The sequence below is a fragment of the Carcharhinus amblyrhynchos genome, chromosome 4 (assembly GCF_965287045.1).
Source record: "Carcharhinus amblyrhynchos chromosome 4, sCarAmb.v2.hapA, whole genome shotgun sequence".
NCBI lineage: Eukaryota > Metazoa > Chordata > Chondrichthyes > Carcharhiniformes > Carcharhinidae > Carcharhinus > Carcharhinus amblyrhynchos.
The window spans coordinates 42,080,208-42,103,462 of record NC_137327.1 but is presented as its reverse complement, the minus strand read 5'-3'; the positions used below and the strand labels follow the sequence as shown (position 1 = coordinate 42,103,462).

Here is a 23,255-nt window from a genome sequence, read left to right as displayed (position 1 = left end):
GGGTTAAATTCCATCTGCCATTCATCTGCCCATTTGACCATCTCATCTACATCTTCCTGCAACCCAAGGTACTCAACCTCACTGTTAACCACCCGGCCAATCTTTGTGTCATAGGCGAAACTTTTGATCCTACTTCCCACCACAGTCATCTATGTCATTTATACAAATGACAAACAATAGGGGGCCCAGCATGGATCCCTGTGGTACATCACTGGTCACTGGCCTCCAGTCACTAAAGCAGCTGTCTGTCATCACCCTCTGTCTCCTACCACTAAATCAATTACGAATCCATCTGGTCAGATCACCCTGTATCCCACGTGCATTAGCCTTCTTAATAAATCTCCCATGTGGGACTTTGTCAAAGGCACTGCTGAAATCCATGTAAACTACATCAACCACACTATCCTAATCTACACATATGGTTACACGCTCAAAAAATTCAATCAAATTTGAGAGGCATGACCTCCCTCTAACAAAATCATGCTGATTATACCTGATCAAACCTTTCCTCTCCAAAGAGAGATAGATTCTCACCTTCAGAATCTTCTCCAGTAGTTTCCCAACCACAGATGTGAGACTCACTGGTCTGTAGCTCCCTGGCTTGTCTCTACAACCTTTTTTTAAATAATGGGACCACATTAGCTGTTCTCCAGTCCTCTGGCACCTCCCCAGTGAAAAGTCTGACAACACCAGGTTTTAGTCCAACCTATTTATTTGATAATAGACTCACAAGCTTTCGGGTTAGCCCCTTTGTCAGGTGAATGGAGAATTCTGGCCTCAGACAGAGCATATAAAGCACAGACAGTTTAGAGATTACTAATTAGAACGCGAATCCTTACACCTAACCTGCTGTTCAAGACCTGAAGTGGCTGACAATGTGAGTGGAAGGAGCGCTGATCACAGTTTAAAGAGATGTGTATTGTCTCCAGACAGTACAGTAAGTGAGGTTTTGCAAACCCAGGCAAGTCACGGGGGTTACAGATAGTGCGACATGAACCCAAGATCCCTGTTGAGACCGTCCTCATGTGTGCGGAACTTGGCTATCAGTCTCTGTTCAGCGACTCTGCGCTGTGTGTCGTGAAGGCCGCTTTGGAGAATGCTTACCCGGGCGGCCTTCACGACACATGACAGCGCAGAGTCGCTGAACAGAGACTGATAGCCAAGTTCCGCACACATGAGGACGGTCTCAACAGGGATCTTGGGTTCATGTCGCACTATCTGTAACCCCCGTGACTTGCCTGGGTTTGCAAAACCTCACTTACTGTACTGTCTGGAGACAATACACATCTCTTTAAACTGTGATCAGCACTCCTTCCACTCACATTGTCAGCCACTTCAGGTCTTGAACAGCAGGTTAGGTGTAAGGATTCGCATTCTAATCAGTAATCTCTAAACTGTCTGTGCTTTATATGCTCTGTCTGAGGCCAGAACTCTCCATTCACCTGACGAAGGGGCTAACCCCGAAAGCTTGTGAGTCTATTATCAAATAAATAGGTTGGACTAAAACCTGGTGTTGTCAGACTTTTTACTGTGTTTACGCCAGTCCAACGCCGGCATACCCACATCATGACCTCCCCAGTGGCCAGAAAGGAATTAAAAATTTGGATCACGGCCCCTGCAATTTCCTCGCTTGCCTCCCACAACAGCCTGGGACACAATTCATTAGGATCTGGAGATTTGTCCACTTTTAAGCCTGCCAATATCTTGTCAATCCCTATGATAATATTCAGAAAAGATACTATCAATACAATCTCTAGCATGGATGTCTACATCTCGTGGGTACATGGTAATTTTTATGCTGAATTAGCTTGGCCTCTGTTCACTTCTAACATCATTCTCTTCCTTATAACAGAGGAACAGTGGAAACTCCATAGCCCAGGAATGCTTTCATTAACATTTAATTTGTTACTGAAATTATCATGGTCTCGTGTCCAGGAAAAGTCTTTATTCCAAATAATGAAAATATAAAATAAATGCTCGCAGCTCTTTAAATCCTATACTAAATGCTTCGTCACTGTCCTACACCTGCAGCTAACATGCTGCCATTATGTTTTAGTGTTAAGAAAATTGTGCAGAGAAGTGAGCTCTTCCTACTGATCAATATTTACATATAGTGAAGTTGAGATTGGGTAAATGAGGATAATGGAACATGACAGCTTGGGAAAAATCTTTCCAGTTATTTTTAGATGTAGGAAATTGGCATAAGCTACTGCCCCAACTTCGATTTCGCACCCCCCCCCCCTCCCCCCCACTCCCCTAAAACTCAGCCAGTTGTTTATTCTCCCCTAGGAGATCACCTACTTTCACATAGTGATACAAAGGGTTTCAAGTGAATTGTGTTGGGCAGCATTACTGCAACTAACACAAGAGTATTAGAAACCTGTAAAGGAATCAATCATGCACTCAAAAGTACAGTTTGTTACAAAAAAGGTGAATGCATTTTGGAGTTTTGTAACAAATTTTTCAACCTAATATTTTGACAACATTTTAGCATGTGTGTGATTGGAACTAAACTATAAGGAAATTAGGAGCGGCTTGACTTCCAGGAAGTGTACTACAGTTTACAGAGCTGCACAAATTCAAACTTATTGGGAAGGTAGAGACACATTGAAGGTGCGTAGTGGACAGTGAAAAAAGTTATCTCCGATTGCAATAAGATCGCGGTCAATTGGGCCAGTGGGCTGACGAGTGGCAGATGGAGTTTAATTTAGACAAATGTGAGGTGATGCATTTTGGTACATGGAACCAGGGCAGGACTTACTCAGCAGGGTGTTGGGGAGAGTTACAGAAGAAAGAGATCTAGGGGTACATGTTCATAGCTCCTTGAAAGTGGAGTCACAGGTGGACAGTGGTGAAGAAGGCATTTGGTTCCATCGGTCAGAACATTGAATACAGGAGTTTGATGTCTTGCTGAAGTTGTACAAAACATTGGTAAGGCCACACTTGGAATACTGTGTTGCAATTCTGGTCACCCTATTATAGAAAGGATATCATTAAATTAGAAAGAGTGCAGATAAGATTTATTAGGATGCTACTAGGACTTAATGGTTTGACTTATAAGGAGAGGCCAGATAGACTAGGACTTCTTTCTCTGGAGCATAGGAGGCTGAGGGGTGACCTTATAGAGACCTATAAAATAATGAGGGGCATAGATAAGGTAGATCATCAATATCTTTTCCCAAAGGCTGGGGAGTATAAAACTTGAGGGCATAGGTTTAAGGTGAGGGGGAGAGATACAAAAATGTGTCCAGAGGGGCAATATTTTCACAGAGGGTGGTGAATGTTTGGAACAAGCTGCCAGAGGTAGTCACAGAGGCGGGTATAATTTTGTCTTTTAAAAAGCATTTAGGTAATTACTTGGATAAGAGAGGTATATTATGGGCCAAATGGAAGCAATTGGGATTAGCTTAGGGGAGTAAAAAAAAGAGTGGCATGGACAAGTTGGGCCGGAGGGCCTGTTTCCATGCTGTAAACCCCTGACTCTATAATAGGACCAGGGCCAGTAACAGCCTCACCACAAATGGTGCATCAAGTGGAGGGTGGGGCAGAATGTACAGTTCAGTGGTACTAAAACATTACAAAGATTAGAGAGGTAGTAGAGAGATCAAGCTGGATATTATCAATATACTTGAGAAAGCTGAGACCAGGCAATTGCCTGGTGAACCTCCTTTGCACTTGTCCAAAGCTTCCATGTTCTTCTGGTACTGTAGTGACCAGAACTGCACACAATATTCCATATGCAGCCTAACCAAAGTTTTATACAGCTGCAACATGATTTCCCAGCTCTTGTGCTGAATGCCCCAGCTGAAGTGAAGCATGCTACATGCCTTTTGCCACCTACATTGCCACGTTTAGAGAACTGTGGACCTGCATGCCCAGATCCCTCTGTATATTAATGTCTCTAAGGGTTCTGCATTTACAATATAATTCACACCTAAATTTGCTCCTTCAAAATGCATCACCTTGCATTTGTCTGAATTTAGTTTGCATACAGAAGTATTTTATGTCCTTCCCTTCCCCAAAGCTTTTAACAGGAAATTTTTCTTAGCTTTCAATGGAAAATTAAAAACCTGGCATAGACTTGAAAGCTGGTTACTTTATTACCAGTTAACATTCAACTTTATTTCCTCATTACAAATGAAATTATACGAAAAGAACTTACGCTTTGTGACCTTGCCAAGTCCAAGTAACTGTGTCCTGTTGGAAAATATTTTTTAATTAGTTTAATGATTTACAATTTAATGCTTGCCAAATATCAAGTTTATGTGCATGCTAATCTCTGCTTTATGGTTCTTGTGGAAAGAAAAGATTGCTCACGACATAACCAATTGACATACAATCTATCTTTCATTAACAATGCTGATTTTTGTCTGAAGAACTTAAATGTTTCATTTTCTTAATGAAGTAAAGAATGACTTGATGATATATCCATTGAAGCTGAATTGCCAGATTCAGAAATGAGTGAAAGATTCATGACTTGATAGTTTCATAGCCCAAACATTCCTACGCAGTATTTTATCAGCACTCAATGAACCACTCACCAATTTCTTCCAATACATGAACTGTTACTCTACTTCCTTTGTCACAATTAGAACCAATACTTAGTTCAATTAAATCTTCACGTGTCCTGAATGGATGGTCCAAGCTAGTGTGAAAATCTGTAAACATGCAGTTGACCACTGGGAATGTGAATGGGAAGGAGGATGTTAAGAGACTTCAAGGCAATTTAAACAAGGTGAGTGGGCAAATACATGGAAAATGCAGTATAATGTGGATAAGCACGAAGTTGTCCACTTCAGTAGGAAAGACAGAATGGCAGAATATTATTTAAATGATGGTAAATTGGGAAATATTGATGTACAAACAGACTTGGGTGTCCTTGTACACCAGTCACTGAAAGCAAGCATGCACTTAGGATGGCCTTCATTGCAAGAGGATTTGAGCACAGGAGCAGGGATGCCTCACTGCAGCTGTAAAGGGCATTGGACAAAAGCATATACTTGTCATAGAGTGCAGTGAAGGTTCATCAGACTGACTCCTGGAACAGCAGGATCGTTGTATGAGAAAAGATTGGGTCAGCTAGGCCTGCATTCACTAGAGTTAAGAAGAATGAGAGGGAATCTCATTGAAACATTTAAATTCTGACAGGGCTTTACAGACTGGATGCAAGGATGATATTTCCTCTGGTTTGTGGGGGAGTTGGGGGGGGGGGGGGGTGGAGAATGGGGTTGTGCTTGGAATGAGCAGCCACAGCCTCAGGATATGGGGTAGGCCATTTAGGAGTAAGATGAGGAGAAACTTCTTCACTCAGAGGGTGGTGAATTGGTGCAATTCTCCAACATAGAAGGCTGTGGCGGTCGTACATTTCTAAACTCCGAGGGTGTTAAGGGGTATGGGGAGAGCACAAGACTACGACTTTGAGATAATTAGCCATGATCATACTGAATGGCAGAGCAGGTTCGAAAGGCTGAATTACCTACTCTGGCTCCTATTTTCTATGTTTGCACATCTGTGTACAAAGTGATAGGTGCATCTTAACCTCTTGCTATAGCTTGAATGTCCTACTGGTTCTCTAGTGGAAGAAAGGCAAAAATCCAAAGATTGTACTCCTAGGTGCCTACTTGGATAAGAAGGGAAAAACCCAGAAGATACAAATAAATCAGTGTTAAATTTTGATTTTCCAGAAATACAGACTTGGACTTGCAACCAGGGAATCATAAATTGCAATCTCATTGTCAGCAAATGTGAGACCAACTATTGTAATGTTGGTGAGGGAAATACAAGAATATTTTGCAGATTGCTACAAAGAGCGCAGAAAATATAAACAGCAATCAGTATGGTCTTGGAAAAATTAGATTATTCCTCACACAACTAATGGAGAAAATAGGTCATTCCAGTATAGCTACAACATGGATATCTACCTGAATGTGGAAAACTGCCTCTCAACATCCAAGCATTTTAGAAATAAATTACATCAATAAACTGCAAGATTCCAAAGATGCCCAAAACAAGTAAACATCTGGCTCCTGCTATACGTTTGTTACTGTATGACTTTGACTAACTAAGTTTAGGGCCTAGTCACAGACATGAAATATTATAGTAACAATATTAAATTACTCTGTAAAGCAGAATTTTGCATCTTGACTGTTATTTCTCCCATCACATTTGGATTAATGGATAAATCTCTGTTATTTATTCCAAATTATTAATATGCAGATAAGACAATCAAATTTACCCTTCTGAGATATAATGATTAACTCAGGGTACAAATCTTGGATTAAATGTTTCCTTATGAAGAGTTAATAGTAACTTCTCAATGTTAAACAGAGATTACAATCTTGAAGCTTTTGGACAATTGCCTTATGCTGCTCACAGAAAACTAACTATTCCCTTAAACCGAGACTGAATGAGTTGGGACAATTTGTATCAGTACATCGGGTATTAGGTTTGGTTAGGTTCAATGGCTTTTTCCCCTCGCTGCATGCTCTGAAATCAGCAGTGTAAAAACCAGAGTGAAACCCATTTCCTACTACTTATTCAAGAAGTCTAGTGAGAAGAGAGAATGGAAGATGAAGAATTAAATGAAGAACAAAAACTCACCAGTTTGTTTGGATATCGAATAAGTACTGGCTGTACAGGAACTCCAGGAATAAAAGCGCCTGTAAACATCAGAAACAATTAAAATCCTAATAGTTTCTTGAAGTTGTAAAACAGTGCCCTTCTTGACTTAAAAAATAGTGAAAGTATTAAGTACAGTGACGGGAGAGACCAGAGATTGAGAAATATAGTAAGATAAGGTAATAAATGGGGCTGATCAATTACATATTTGTGTGTTCTGATGTGCATGAAATTTGTCCTATCCCTAGCCTGCCATAAAAGGCAATTCTAGGAGACTAGTAATTCATTTTACATGTGGGCAAATATTACGTTTTATATTACTGAGTGATATATCAATTATGTACCAGAAATCTACTAGAAAATCATTTAATTATTTGTGAATTATATTTGCTGTGAGTTTCAAAAGAAAATAATTTATCACCACATGTTTGAGGACTGGAAGGGAAAGATTTGATATCTTTTTAAATAGACCCATCTACTAACACACTAAAATGACTGTAAAACAAAGGCTGAAAAAGCAGGAGCAAGGGAAGTTTAAATTCCATCAAATTCTTCGTTCTAGTTTTAACTTTTCCCCCAGTAAATGAGCAGTAAATTCTCAGTTACAATTGTTATATTGACAATTACAATCACAAATTTAAAAGTTTGTGTAGTGTAAATATTTAAAACAAGGTCCTCAGCTTGAAAATTTAACCAGAACAGTTTGCTCACCTGATTTGAACGTGATGAGGCAAGTACGATTTGTACAGGTTCCTTCTGGGAAAATCATCAGCTAGAAAGAAAAAGAATGGTACTTCAACAAAACAGTTTTGATACTGAACTAATGTCTAAAATTGCCAGAGTTTAGATAATCATATTTGGTCACATGGTTAAAATACCTGTGGCCATTTTCCTTTGGAACATGCACGCTTTGTAATTTCTTCAACAGTTTTCTTTCTAGAATTTGTCTCAGTGCGTGACACCAACACAGGTTGAGAACAACGAAGTAATACTGAAACAAAAACAGAAGGCATTATAAACTTTCCCATTACTTTTAATCAGTGTTATTTCCTTGAAAAAAAATAGAAAACACAGGACAGATAAAGCAGAAGTTAAAAGAAAATGTCACACCAAAAGAATGAAGTTCAATTATCAAACTGAGAATCTCATTTACTATGGCATCTGCAGCATTATAACTAGAATAATTTTATTGAATACCATGTTGAAGCGCATTTAATGGAATATTTCACCCAGTATTTTCAACTCTGCCTAGAATCTACAGTTCAGAAGGAGGCTATTCAAGCCGTCGAGTCTGTATGACTTTCCGAAACAGCAGTTTATCCAGCCCCCCTTTCCCCAAAGCACCCGGAGGAAGCCCTTGCAGACCCAGGGAGAACATACAAACACCACACAGACTGTCACCTAAGATGGGAATCAAATCCAGATTCCTGGTGTTGTGATGCAGCAGTGCTAACCACTATGCCATCCATGCTGGCTATTTTCTTCAGAGTGCCTCTAGTTAAGTTATTTTAAATAAAATAATCAAAAAATAAGACTGAAATAAACAAATCATTATTGTGAAAAATAATACGGTTTCACTTTTGAGCAGCAGGGGAAAAGTCAGGTGTTGCTTCAGAGATGGAAACAGGTATTCTTATTGATGGTACGAAGATGTGGTCTAAAGTTCAGCTTAGGCTTCAGCCTAACACCAAGGTTACAATCAGAGTGGTTTAGTCTCAGTTGACAGGAAGAGTGACGGAATTAGTAGCTAGGGAACAGAGTTTAGATCAGGGGCTGAAATGTCATTCTGTTGATGAATTTTGTTAAATACTGGTGGCGGAAAAAAATCAAGCGAAAGAAATTGATTTCACAGTTCCACTAAGGTATGGTGTGGTTATGAACAAAAATATCACAGCAGCATTGCTAGATGATAAATATCTCCTTCGGTCAAGTTAATTACCTACATCTTATTTTGAACATTATTAAATGAGCCTCACAAATGGAACACAAACTTATAACACTATTGCTTGTCATGAGAGTTTCCACTAGTTTAAGTTAAGCATTTTCTATTGACCTTTGAGCAACATTTTAATATAATTATGTTTGGAATGGATCAAGAAAGCTTCAACATGTATGAAATGTTTTTTTATATAGATATCAACATGTCAAGAAACATACTTACAAAATGTTACAATTTAACCACCATCACATTCTGATAACCCAAACAAATATTTCAACGGAAGCATTTAGCAACAATTTTACAATGTGAACGTAAAGCAAAATGCGCACTAGAAACAATGGTAATTTAAAATATACTCACATCCAAACAATGGTATTTCAGCATTCTCACTTCTTGAAACAACTGATGGCATCTCAGCAACAATATTCACAACTGCATCAAAATAAGTTGAGTGAGGAGCAACCACAAGAATTGGCGCCTCAGTTGCTTCAGCTTTTGTCCCCTTCACCTTAATTTGGATGAAGCCCACACAGAAGAAAAATGCACGTCCCAAGGACTTCAACACAAATCTTGAAATACGGCTGTAAATTAAATTAATTGATATGAAAAATTAGCACTTCCTCCAATACAGACAATGGTAACATAGTTGCTTTTTTTGCTGTGAAGAAGGGCAAGAATAAAAAGTATCTTCCTTAATGTTACAAAATACAATTTAAACTAAACTAACATGCATTGAAGATTTTGTATTTGTGTCTCCTCCATAAGGTTAGCACTGGATGACATTTCTCAAGGTGATGTTTAAATTTTGGAATCCAATTTTTAAAAATTGTGAAATGCTTGAAAGCAACATGCAAGTAACTGTATACAGCACCTGCACCAAAAAATAAACAAATTAGATTCCAGAAATTTCAAAAAACTGAGTGTATGACTATTTTTGGAGATGATGAATAGAATGGCATTTGAGGACCCAGTGGAACCCAAGTTTCCCAACCTCGAGCAGAGCACCAATACCACAATATTAATACAAATTATCTTTTTAAATTAAAATTTACAAAAAAGATAAACAAACTAAACCATAAACTTATTGTATTATCAATGATACTGTCAATGCCCTATGGGACCCACTGGTCAGGTCAAATCAAATGGGCAAAAGTGTCCGTTTAGTTACGTTCTCTTTCTTCTTTCTATTGGTTGTTCATGTGCCTGGTTTTTTGAGCATTAAATGGTATAAATCACTTATTTATTTTCTTCATTTTGAGACGTAATTTACAGGCTGCTTTTGTTCACATAGCTACATTTACCACCACCTATTGTACTCTACTTCCTGGTTAAGCATCCAACTTTGGTTCTTGTGCCACATGGTTCTCAAACCCTAAAAGTCCAACAATGGAAAGCCAGTTAATGGATAACAGTTTGCAATTTTGTCTATGTTGGTTAGTTTGGCTTGCTTAACATTCGGCAGCCCAATAGTTTGGAAAGGGAAAGTTTATTTAAGTTTTGTTGCTTTACTTGTAGATCTGTTCTGCATCAAAACATCAGGAACTGCCTCAATAGTTAGAAGTATGCAAATTAACAGGGGCAGAAAAACCTTTAAACGTGTCGCAAGTATACTCCTCAGTACACCCTACATAGCACACAAAGACTAAATTATGCAAACCTCCGCAAAAGGAAAGATCTACCTAAACACTAAATGACATCCATAAAGATCTGGAGAAATTCATGATTACATTTCCCCTTTGACTTGTCCCTCACCTTTATGCAGCTGAAATCTCTTCTTGGCCTTTTGGCTAAGGTCAAGTCCTACAACAGGCAGGATTTTGTGGCCCTGCTTGACCCAAAACCATAAAATCCTGCCCAAAGTCAATGGATCTTCCCATTGCCCACCCCTCACCCACTCTGATTCACGTGGCAGGCGGAGCGGTAAAATTCTGGCCAATAAGTCCAAGATGGGATGCAAGGCTACATCTCGTCAGCCTGAATTTTGTTTGTCTCGTGCAGACTATGAATTGGATTTTGAATTTGGTTTTTGGAGTAAGCAAGGAATGGATTTGGGTTTGCCTGGTCCATTCTGAGCAATGACTTTGTAACTTTAAGGATGGAGTAAAAATCTGATTTTTCTTCCCATACTATACCTTAGGCAATGAAACTTCCACAGATATTTACTAGAATAAGTCCAGACTCATCATGTCATTTTTTCACCATTTTGCCAGCAATAGCTTAATTTCTTCTTGCTAGACAGCCTGAAACAGTTTTGTTTGATAATAACCACAGTTGAGGAAAGTCTTAAGTTGTAACAAACCCATTTCCTGCATCTCCTCTCTCCCTTTCACAAGGCCAACAGTCCTCTTTAGTTTGAGCTCCAATATACAAATCTCTGCATTCCCCAGATTAACTTCCATTATTTACATTGTGATCCCATCAATAAACATCTTCTGGAAATGTTGTTTCTACAACAATCTCATTCACTTTCCTTGTCCCTTTACTATAGCTGTCTTTCCCATGTAAGCATGCAGAGATGCAACACCTTTATGTTAGTTCCCACACTGTGTGTAAACTTTCAACTGTTGTATTCTTTTGAAGTAAGTATAGTCACAGGCCTACTTTTCCTTTTGCACCAACTGGTGGCACATTTGATTTGTAATCTTTAGCCATTGCTCTCTTGTCCATCGTGCATTTAGGTCAACCCTAGGAAGATATTTAATCACTTCCTTTTCTCAATTCTGAAATACCCAAAATGTTAATCTACTTTCTTCTCAAATCAATGAAAATGGTGTTAAATATTTTATCCAAATGACTTGAGATCAAATTTTACTTAGCAAGCTTTTTATCACAACAGTTGTGCATTGGTTGAACCACTTGTGGTATTCCTGATTCAGCACCATGAGTTTTTGCAGCCTATTCAAATTACTATTCCAGGAATTTGTGAAGGTCAGAATGGGAAAGCCAGCATTTAAAATTCGGTATGTTATGATGAAGGACCACTGCCAATTTCTACCATTAGAACACTATCCGGAGTCATGCCTGCTTTGATTTTTCTGCTGCTGAAATCTTTAAACTGATTATTGCAATACATTTCTGGCTAGTTAGCTTCACACATTCTGCCCTCCATAAACTTAAGTCATCCAAAATGCTACCACCCATGTTCTTACTTGCAAGAAGCTCCATTCACCAACGAGTCCTATAGTTGCCTTTCTACACTGGTTTCCAGTCAAATGGCAGCTCAATTTTAAAATCTTTATTTTCAAATCTTTCAGTGATCTTGCCAATTTCCATAATCTTCTGTAGACCAACGACGCTACAAGATGTATGCTCTTATCTAATTCTGACCTTGGACATCCCTGATTTTAATTTCTCTGTCATTAGTGGTGCTCCCTTCAATTGCTTAAGTCATAGACTGAAGTTCCCTCCCTAGATCTCTCTAACTCCTTACCTCCCGTTTAAGACATTCCTTAAAACCTACCTTTGTAACTCAGTGTCTAATCTTACTTCATAATGTTCCTGTGAAGTGCCTTGGGAAACATTACGTTAAACATGCTGTATAAATAAGCATTGTTGTTGCCATATGTTGCCACTTGCAACGTTCTAGTAAATTCAATAGCACTGTATTTTAAAGTCAATTGTTTATGGGAGTGGAGGGGAGACAAATGATTGGTCAAAGTAACAAATATGTAATCAAATTATGTACACAGGCAAATAAAATCTTCTAATCCATTACACTTAATCTGCTAAGCATATTTATTGTATTAACTCTCAAACCATCTGGTGCAACTAGTCAATAAATATTGACCTACACTTCTTTCAGTAAAAGACTGGAGGGATTTGTTTTAGATGTGCTTTAAATTATTTTTAACCCCTTTGCCATGCAACTTAAAATAAAAAAATGACAATTAAACAAGGTGATTTTATTTTTTAAATTCCTGAAGTTTACTAGGTAGGTAAGCACAGTTGTCTGTGAAAAGGAAATAATGCAGCCAAGAACTCAAAATGATGTCACTAAATTCACTTATGAGTTATTTATCTACAAATTACTCTCCTTGAATTTTACAAACTTTCAACAGTTTGACGAAATGTTATGATTGATTTTAGTTTGAACTAGTGGATTCAACTCAAAAGTAATGAACAAAAGAAGAATAATTTGAGTTGCTAAATGTCTAGTAATAAAACAAATGCAAAGCAACTAGAAGCACTGATAAAACCTACCGAGCAGCTAGATAATAATGACTATATCCTGACAAAATGACATTTGCATAACTATGTTCCAGCATATTCTTGTGCAATCTAAAATGTGTACCACAACTTCATTTAGAACATAGGCTATGAGCACAGAACATGGAAAATATAATGGAATTATCTAGCAAATTGGTTAGAAATTAACAAATAATTTACAAAACTAGGCTAACTGGTAATGTTGTATTTACAGCTGAATAATTCTAAACAAATGTTTCTTTTGACTCTCAAAATTGGTTGCATGTGCTACAACATTCAACAATGTAATTTTAAACTCACGTAATCTTAACACTAACAGTATTCTTAATTTCTGACATCAATTTCCTGATTAAATAATAGAAACAAACTCGATTGGTTCTGCCTTTTTAAAAACAAAGTCTTAATCAATGCATAATAATCAATGCCGGATAAACCAGAATTTTCCATATGCACTGAGGAGCAAGATGCCAAAATGAGTTGACTCTGCATAATGGTTAAGGAGTGAGTAGACATCCAAAACATTCCTTTTTCAATAAACCATCAGTTGAATGGTTTATTGAAAAGTCTCCACCTTTTAAAACACACAACCAACCAATGGTACAATTAAAACAAAGGCTTTAGATTCAGCAGATGCTGTAAACATGTGTTACCAAGAAATTTGTAATTGAAATTAGTAAAATGTTGACATTTCTATATACTAGTTAAATCTGAGAAAACGTCCTGGGACATCACACCAACATTTACAACAGAGTTAAGATGCAGAACTGGAAACTATAGACCAGCAAACTTAATATTTGTGAGCAAAATTGATAAAGTGAGCTGATGCCAAGTAGCAAGAGGAAAGCATAACATAAACCAGGTTCCCACAAATTTACATCTGCTACATCCAAAAATTTGAATGCAGTATTGCAACATATTCAAATTACTTTTTCATGCAATGAGTAAGATTAGTGTGTAAAACTTTGTACTTTACCATGAATGACCACGCCCTATTTCCACTTCCTTAACAGTGCCTACATTCATGTCTGCCACAGCTTACTGGCTGAAATCTGCATTCATGCTACTGAATTTTATCTTTAAAGGATTTCTGACTAGCTTCCCACATTCTACCCTCCAACTGGAGATCATCCAAAACGCTACACCCTTTTCATTTCCTCATATCAAGTCCAGTTCACTTACCATCCTTGCATTAGCTGGCCTACACCAGTTCCTGATCAAATGATGTAAAAATTCCCACCCATCAATTTCAAATTTTTCCACGCCTTTGCTTTCCCCCCATTGTTGCAATCTTAAGATCCACGGATCCTCAGAGATCTGCTCACAACAAATTTTGGCTCTCAACATCCCCGATTTTAATTACAAAGGTGGTGCTACCTTCAACTGCTTCAGTCCTAAACTTTGGAATCCCCCTTCCACACCCCTTTAATTTTCTTCCGTCCTTTAAGATGCTCCTTAAAACCCACCTTTTTGACCAAAGTTTTTGGCAATCTCCTGTACAATAGCTGTATGTGGCTCAGTGTTTACATCTATCTCGTTCAAATTGAGAAATGTAGAGTTTTAAAATTGTTTGCTGGGTTAGATCAACTGCTTAATATCTGGATGAAGCAAATTTCTGGAGCCATTAGTAGTTTGCCTAGACACTCCAACAAAGATATGCTGATATAGTGGAGTGCAATATTTTGCTAAGGTGTATATGAGCTACATTTATTGTGTCCTATATAGAGTCTGAATTTCTCTCATTAAACACTTTGGGCAGGATTTTCCGACTATGCTCACCCCAAATCCGAAAAATCTTGTCTGAAGCCAATGGACATTTACATGATCCGCCCCACCCCCAATCACTACAATTCCCATGGTGGGAAGGACAGGAAGATTCTGCCCTATGTATACTATCTTAACAGTTGCTACTATATGAAAAAGGCTACATCTATTCCAATTGTGGTCTATGAGACAAGAAACATTACATTGTGACAGTATTTGTCAATGCCTGCATGCTTTTTCACAGTTGCTGGGGTGGAGTAAAAGAGAAATAAAGCATTCATTTATACTGGTAATCTCTTTCCAGGACTAACAAATTAGCTCATTACACAATTGTTATGGCACAGGAGGCAGCTATTTGGCCCATCATGTCTGCACCGGCTCCCCAAACGAGCATCATGAATTAGTGCCATTGTGCTACCTCATGTATTGCATTCACACATCAAAACGTATTCTGGTGCAAATCCAGCAGAAAATAAGTTCTATGAGCTGTAGCTTTACGAATCAAATTGGATTCTAAACAATTTGTGATCTTTGATTTGTTCCAGACATCAAAAATTTTGTACAGGATTATCCAAGATTTACTTTATTAAAAATATGCCCATGTTGGTTCTGATTGAGGCAATTCACAAAGCAATACATGTGTTAAGGATCTGAAGGGAGGGAAGATACCAGTTATGTACTACAAGATATCCTGAATTCACAAAAGAATCAGAAAATAAAAGATTTAAAAACTAAATCTTTCATAGGTGATGGTTGAAATACGCTCAGGGAGTACAGTGGAATAATGAAACAGCTCAGGTGAACTAAGAGAGATATTTGAAACCCATAATCAGGATTAGTGTCATCCTTTCCCTCCTTTCAACTATACAAGCAATGTCAGCAATTATAAAAATTCAATTCATTCTTGTACTTAAGAAATCATTGTAGAACGCTTTCTTACTCTATAATACAATTAGCAGGGTACACTCAAGAGATTGCAAACTGGACAAAAAGACTACATCAGATTTCAATTTCCTATTGATGAAGGAGCTGCAGGAAATTGGTAACAATCAACGAGGAACAGCTAGTTCTCTAAAACTGACTTGTATAGAGTAACAGGGAAGAAAATAACAAGGCTTTACACTGGAAACATGCTACATACTAATCTACAATCGGTGCTAACTTTTCTCATTCCCCTGGATCCTACCTCTGCAATTACAAAATGAAACACTGTACACCGAGTTCAATCTTTACAGAAGGAAAAAGAGAATTGAACCAAAATATAAAGACCCACAACTGACAATTCAACTGGGAGCAAAGACATTTTGAGTAATATATTATCTGGGACAAAAATGTCCTGGATGAACATCCTGAGGGTGAACTGGCTGAGCACAATATATACAAGGCTGTTGCAGGGAAAATATTTAATCAAAAAGATTAAACATAAAGCACCTGAATTCAGTTATTAAATATTTGCTTAATATTATTACATCTCTCTAATGACAGTTTATGAGTGGTGAATTACGCTCCTTTATGTATTGCTGTAAAATTCTGATAAGCCAGAGAGAACTGCATCTGTATGTAGTAATACATATACGCGTATGTGTGTGTGCATGCGCATATGTGGATTAATGCTGATCACTTACTGTTAACACTGGTGTCAAATTTAAAAGCTGCTGCTTAACTGTATTAAGTGCATCAACTTAATGGACGACACAGTGGCAGTGGTTTGCACAGTGGTTAGCACTGCTGCCTCACAGCACCAGGGGCCCAGGTTCCATTCCCGGCTTAGGTCACTGTCTGTGTGGAGTTTGCACATTCTTCCAAGCTGCGTGGGCTTCCTTCGCGCGCTCCAATTTCCTTCCAGTCTGGTTAAATGGATTGACCCGAACAGGCACCAGAGTATGGCAACTAGTAACTTCATTGCAGCATTAATGTGACTAATAAATAAACTTTTACTTTTAGTTTATCAAATACTGAGGACAGTTAAACAGCTGTTCATATCATGTTCAAATGCAAAATACAATCGCCTATCATTAAGTCCAACTTCCCCAACACACCCACCTGCTCCCTATATTCTTTGTAAAATTTTATTGATGTACACAGCTACTTTTTCCAACACATGTAATTTTAAACTATTTTGTGCGACCATGAATACTTGACATGGTTCATGGCTTGCAAGGTATCCTTCAGGTTGCTACATGGCCATGCATATATGTAGTGAGCAGGATCATTTCTCCACCCCTCTAAACGCTCTAAAACACCATAACTGTGAACACATCCTGTTGGGCTGCTGAGTAGGATCATTTGATTCCATTTTAAAACTAACAGGGCGGTCTGAGCCTCTTCAATGAAATCAAGGTCATTAATCACTTTAGCTGACTTATTAACCCAATGTTTAATATTTGGAGCCTATCAATTACTCATAATACTGCACTGATTCCAGTATGCTCACTCAATGTCTGAGCTTCAACGTTCTGAGAGCATTTGGTAAATAACAAACTGGGAGGAGTTTTAATTGTTGAAACATCAAATGCTAATTTTCTTCAGCAGTCATTTCTTTCCCAGTAATGGTCTTACCCCAGATGGTCTAAATCTTCAGTACTATTATTCCCACGAAACTCATCTCCAAACTCCATGGCCTAGACCTCGGCACCTCCCTCTGTGGGTGGATCCTGAACTTCCCAACTCACAGACCACAATCGGTAAGGATAGGCAACAACAACTCCTCCACGATCATCCTCAACATCGGTGCCCCACAAGGCTGTGTCCTCAACTCCCTACTATACTCCTTATACACCCATAACTGTGTGGCCAAATTCCCCTCCAACTTGGATTTTCAATTTTGCTGAAGACACCACCGCAGTGAGATAGATCTCAAACAATGACAAGACAGACTACAGGAATGTGGTGAACTGGTGTAGCGACAATAATCTCTCCTTAATGTAAACAAAACTAAGGAGATTGTCACCAACTTCAGGAAACGTAGAGGAGAACATGCCCCTGACTACATCAACAGAGATGAAGTAGAAAAGGTCGAGTGCTTCATGTTTTTAGGTGTCCAGTTCATCAACTTGTCCTGGGCCCCCCATGCCGACACTTTAGCAAAAAAACCCACCGACTTTCTCAGAAGACTAAGGGAATTTGGCATGTCAGCTACGATTCTCACTAACTTTTACAGATGCAACATAGAAAGCATTCTTTCTGGTTGTATCACAGCTTGGTATGGCTTCTGCTCTGTCCAAGACTGCAAAGAACTACAAAAGGTCATGAATATAGCCCAATCCATCACGCAAACCAGCCTCCCATCCATTGTCTTTATCGACACTTCCCACTGCCTCAGCAAAGCAGCCAGCATAATTAAAGATCCCCCACACCCCGGACATTGTCTCTTCCACCTTCTTCCATTGGGAAAAAAAATACAAAGGTCTGAAGTCACGTACCAACTGACTCAAGAACAGCTTCTTCTCTGCTGCCGTCAGACTTTTGAATGGACCAACCTGAACTAAGTTGATCTTTCTCCACACCCTAACTACAATTTAACACTACATTCTACACACTCTCGTTTCCTTCTTGATGAATGGTATAGCACGCAAGAAATAATACTTTTCACTGTATGCTAATATGTGACAATAATAAATCAAATGGGTAAGGTCTTGTTTAAGAATTAACCATGAGAAGGGAAGTTTATAACTAAAATTGGTTGATTCATTACAAAAAAAACAAAATACTTATAAGTCCTGAGCATTTTCTTTCACTTTATACTCACTACATTTGAGAATTTTCTAAATTATGATTCAAGGTTTGAACAAACTTGAATATCAGTACTGGTTTTTAAAGATTGAATTAAAAAGCACAGTGCTCCTGTGAAATGCTTAGCCTGTGCCACTGAAGCCACAAATTGATCAGTTAAACCAAAAATTACTTATTCCATCACTACTTTGATAGAAGAAAAGTACAGCATAAGAACAGGCCCTTTAGTCCCCCAAGCCTGTGCCGATCATGATGTCCTAACTTAAAAAAAGACATTCTGCCCTTACTCGGTCCATATCCTTCTATTTCCTCCCCATTTGTGTACCCTTTCAGATGCCTCTTAAAATGTTGCTAATGTGCCTGCTTCTACCACCTCCTCCAGCAGCACATTTCAGGTACCCACCACTTTCTATGCGAAAAACTTCCCTTGCACAACTCCCTTAAAGTTTACCCGTCTAACTTGAACCTGTGCCCCCTTGTAAGTAACACTTCCACACTTGAAAAAAGTCTCTGACTATCGACCCCATCAATGCCTCTCATAATTTTGTAGATCTTTATCAGGTCTCCTCTCAGTCTCTGTCTTACCTGTGAAAACAATCCTAGTTTACTCCATCTCTCCTCATAGCCAACACACAAAAGTAGGCAACATCCCAGAGAACCTTCTTTGCTTTCTCTCCAAAGCTTCCACATCCTTCTGATAGTGTGATAACCAGAACTGCACGCAATACTCCAAATGCAGCCTAGCCAAGGTTTTATATTGCTGCAACATGATTTCTTAATTCTTGTACTCAATGCCCCAGCCAATGAAGGCAAGCATGCCACATGCCTTCTTAAATCAGCTTGGCCACCGATGTTGTCACTTTTAGGGAACTGTGGACCTGCACGCCTAGATCCCTCTGTATGCTTATATTCCTAAGGATTCTGCCACTTACAGTATAATTCATATCTAAATTTGATCAGTAATCTGAGATCAAGGTGCAATAATGTAGGATTAACTTAGTAACCTTGGAAACCAGCCTGGGTTTCCACTCCCATCTTATTTATTTTACCTTATCTAAGGCCCACATTGGAACTGCAGCTTTGTTCATATCAGAAAGGACCAGACCAGACTCTACTCTGACACACACAGTGTACTGACACCACGTCTAGATTATACGGGAAAATATTTAAGTTTTCAAAGTTCTTTTTTCAGTTTATTTATTATAATGTCACTAGTAGGCTTACATTAACATTACAATGAAGTTACTGTGAAAACGTCCTAGAAGCCACACTCCGGTGCCTGTTCAGGTACACTGACGGAGAATTTAATATGGCCAATGCACCTAACCAGCAAGTCTTTTGGACTACGGGAGGAAACCCACACAAACATGGAGAGAATGTGCAAACTCCTTACCGACAGTGATCCAAGCCGGGAATCAAACCTAGGTCCCTGCAGCTGTGAAGCAGCAGTGCTAACCACTGACACCGTACTGCCCTGCATTTATTCACGAGATACTGAAATCCTATTGGCACCACCAACACAAATCATTGCCTTCAGAGAATAAGAAAATATATTCTGAGGAGTCATAAATTTAATAAGGCGATGTTGTACTGCTTTCTCACTGATACAAATGCAGTTTTTTTTATCAACTTTCAAGAAAGTTGAAAACTGCAACTGGAGTTTCAAGTCCAAATGAAAGCCGAGCAGACTAAACACTTGATGCATGATCCCTCCAAGAGGAATTTTACTCTGCGTAGTATAATTTCAGCTCAAAGAGAAGCCACATTTTAAAGTGCTCAGGGATCTGCTAAACCACCATGAAATGTTAAATTTTGATTAGAATCTCAGTGGTGAACTTGCAAAGCTCCATTATCATTGCACCTTTGGGTGGCACAGTAGCACAGTGGTTAGTACTGCCTCTTCACGGCTCTAGGGACCTGGGTTGGATTCCCGGCTTAGGTCACTGTGTGGAGTTTGCACGTTCTCCTCACATCTGCATGGGTTTTCTCCAGGTGCTCCGGTTTCCTCCCACAGTCCAAAGATATGTGGGTTAGGTTGATTGGCCGTGCTAAAAATTGCCCCTTAGTGTCCTGAGATGTGTAGGTCAGAGGGATTAGCGGGTAAATATGTAGCGATAATAGGGTAGGCCCTGGGTGGGATTGTGGTCGGTGCAGACTCAATGGGCCAAATGATCTCTTTCTGCACTGTAAGGTTTCTATGATTTTGATATACCAATTAAGAGACATAAGAACAGAAGTAATAGGAGCAGCAGTAAACTATTCAGCTCCTTGAGCCTGCTCCATTATTCAATATAATCATGGCCAATTTTTTATCTCAGCACCACTAGCACACCCACTACCAGACACTACAAAAGTCTTCCAACCGCACAAGTAAACCAGCCAGTTAAGGTCAGCTCCTTAGCAACCTTAAAATCATCTTCCCAGGGGATAATGAATGAAGTTGGGATCTGCTTCTGACCAAAAATAACCAGACCTTACCGCTTCCAGTTTGGAATTGGCTCTTGAGTTGTACACAGTGGGCAGCACATCCGTCCCAGAAATGCACATGGCCAAGCAACAAGAGCAATGAAGAACATACAGAGGAGACGCAAGGGTACAAGAGTGACACTGGCCAGGGCAATCTGCAAGGACAAAACAAAATACATTAGGTGACTGTCACTGCACTCAGCAGAAAACCATTTACATGAAAAATAAAGAGAAAACAATAAAACTACCCAAAAACACGAAGTGCTGCACTCAGGAAATAAGTAACACACCCAATAAAACATGCCAAACAAAGACCCACGGAACTGTGCTCAGGCAAAGTGATGCAGAACTAAATGCCGACCATGGCAATTTTGAACTCACCACCCCCACTCTCGTCTCCAGGCTCAGTCTTTACAGAATCCATACGAAGGAGGCCATTCAGCCCTTCGAGTCTGCACCAACAATAAACCCACCCAGGCCCTATCTCTGTAACCCCATGTATTTAACCTCCTAAGGGGCAACTTAACATGGCCAATGCACCTAATCAATGCACCTTTGGACTGTGTGAGGAAACCAGAGCACCCTGAGGAAACCCACGCAAACACAGGGAGAACATGTAGGCTCCAGACAGACAATGACCCGAACCAGGAATCGAACCCATGTCCCTGGCACAGAGGCAGCTGTGCTAACTATTGCACCACCGTGCCACCCCAAAATGTACTAACTATGCTATCTCCTCAATACTATCACCATTTTGATCCATATTGTACTGACCATACAGTGTTGCCCCATCGCCAGCCCTACAGCCTGTTGATTCTTCACCCTATTGACCTGCCAGGGTTGACTCTATTGCTTCCCTTGTATCCTGCTGACCCCCAGTATTTGAATCTAAACTCCAACCCCATGATTGATCTTGTACTCCTTGATCCCAGTATTAATACCAAACCTGACACCCCCCTCCTACTGCTTCCCCCCAGTACCGACCCCCCCCACCCTACTGCTCCCCCCAGTACCGACCCCCCCCCCACCCTACTGCTCCCCCCAGTACCGACCCCCCCCCACCCTACTGCTCCCCCCAGTACCGACCCCCCCCCACCCTACTGCTCCCCCCAGTACCGACCCCCCCCCACCCTACTGCTCCCCCCAGTACCGACCCCCCCCACCCTACTGCTCCCCCCAGTACCGACACCCCCACCCTACTGCTCCCCCCAGTACCGACACCCCCACCCTACTGCTCCCCCCAGTACCGACCCCCCCACCCTACTGCTCCCCCCAGTACCGACCCCCCCCACCCTACTGCTCCCCCTAGTACCGACCCCCCCCACCCTACTGCTCCCCCTAGTACCGACCCCCCCCACCCTACTGCTCCCCCTAGTACCGACCCCCCCCACCCTACTGCTCCCCCTAGTACCGACCCCCCCACCCCCTACTGCTTCCTCCAGTACTGACCCTACACCCTACTGCCCCCAATACTGACCCTACACCTTGTTGCCCCCCAGTAGTGACCCTACATTCTGGTGCCTCCCACCCATACTGACCCCACACGCTGATGCCCCCTCCAATATTTTCACTTTAGTACTGACCCCAACCCGTGTTGCCCCCGCAGCACTGACCCCACATCCTGTTACCACCAACCCCCCAGTGCCAACACTGGCCCCATTACTCACACTGAACTCTGTTGATCCTCAGTGCCCAGCCGGCGGCCCAACACTGCTGGCCGCTAACGGTTGTCGCAAACACAGAATCGCCTTCCACTCTGCACCACCTACCTTCAGCTTGTCAGTCACGCTGAGCTCGATGTGGTAAACAAAGGGGTTGATGATAGGCGGCTGGAACAGTGACTGCTGCCTAGGGACAGGGAACACCCTCCTGGTGGATCTGGTCCTACTGCCATTCCTGCAAGAATCCGACATACCTACAACAGGCTGACTTCACCTCAGACAGAGAGCTGCTCAGCCCGAGGCATGCGCACAGCGATCTGGCGCCCCCGCCTGGGGCATGCGCAGAGCAGCCCCACCGGCCGGCTCTGCCTGAGGCATGCGCACAGAATCCCGGCCTCGCCTCGCCTCGCCTCCCCTCCCCTACACGCCTGGGGCATGCGCAGAGCAACATCACCGGCTCGGCTCGACCTCCTACGCCAGACGCATGCACAGAGTCAGCCTCCTGGCTGGCCCCGCCCTCTCACCATTGGGCATGCTGAGCGCGTCCTCTGTCCGGACGCGACCCACTCCGCCTGGGACGTGCGCAGAGTGGTGTAGCCAGGCACGCCCTGTTATGGGAGGATGTAGAGTGAGGGCAATTAGCCTGATAGGGCGTAAGTTGCACTGCTTGAGAACGCTAATCGGATCCATTATCTTAAACCATATCAGTCTGCTTTGTCAGGCTGTAACTCTAGAAATACATTGTTTCCTTTTCTAAAAATCTGAAAGTCGCTGCGGAGACCTCTATCTATAAAGTCACAACCTAACATCTTTCCAGTTGTTGGTGAAAAATGAATCATTTGTCCAATTATAGACACAGTCAGACGTGTCAA

At 40.7% G+C, this 23,255-nt stretch overlaps 1 protein-coding gene across 1 annotated transcript in view; it reads right to left on the bottom strand.

Annotated features, from left to right (window-relative positions):
• lpcat2 (lysophosphatidylcholine acyltransferase 2) overlaps nt 1–22,686 on the bottom strand; it is a 54,993-nt gene extending 32,307 nt beyond the window's left edge. The window contains exons 1-7 of the mRNA XM_080187022.1: nt 22,492–22,686; nt 20,735–20,877; nt 8,918–9,138; nt 7,497–7,609; nt 7,330–7,390; nt 6,601–6,659; nt 4,163–4,197 (exon numbers count right to left, since the gene is read on the bottom strand). Of these exons, the coding sequence (XP_080043148.1) occupies nt 4,163–4,197; nt 6,601–6,659; nt 7,330–7,390; nt 7,497–7,609; nt 8,918–9,138; nt 20,735–20,877; nt 22,492–22,635 (776 nt within the window). The 5' untranslated portion in view covers nt 22,636–22,686. The remainder of the gene's footprint in view (nt 1–4,162; nt 4,198–6,600; nt 6,660–7,329; nt 7,391–7,496; nt 7,610–8,917; nt 9,139–20,734; nt 20,878–22,491) is intronic.
• Between the last annotated feature and the right edge of the window lie 569 nt (nt 22,687–23,255).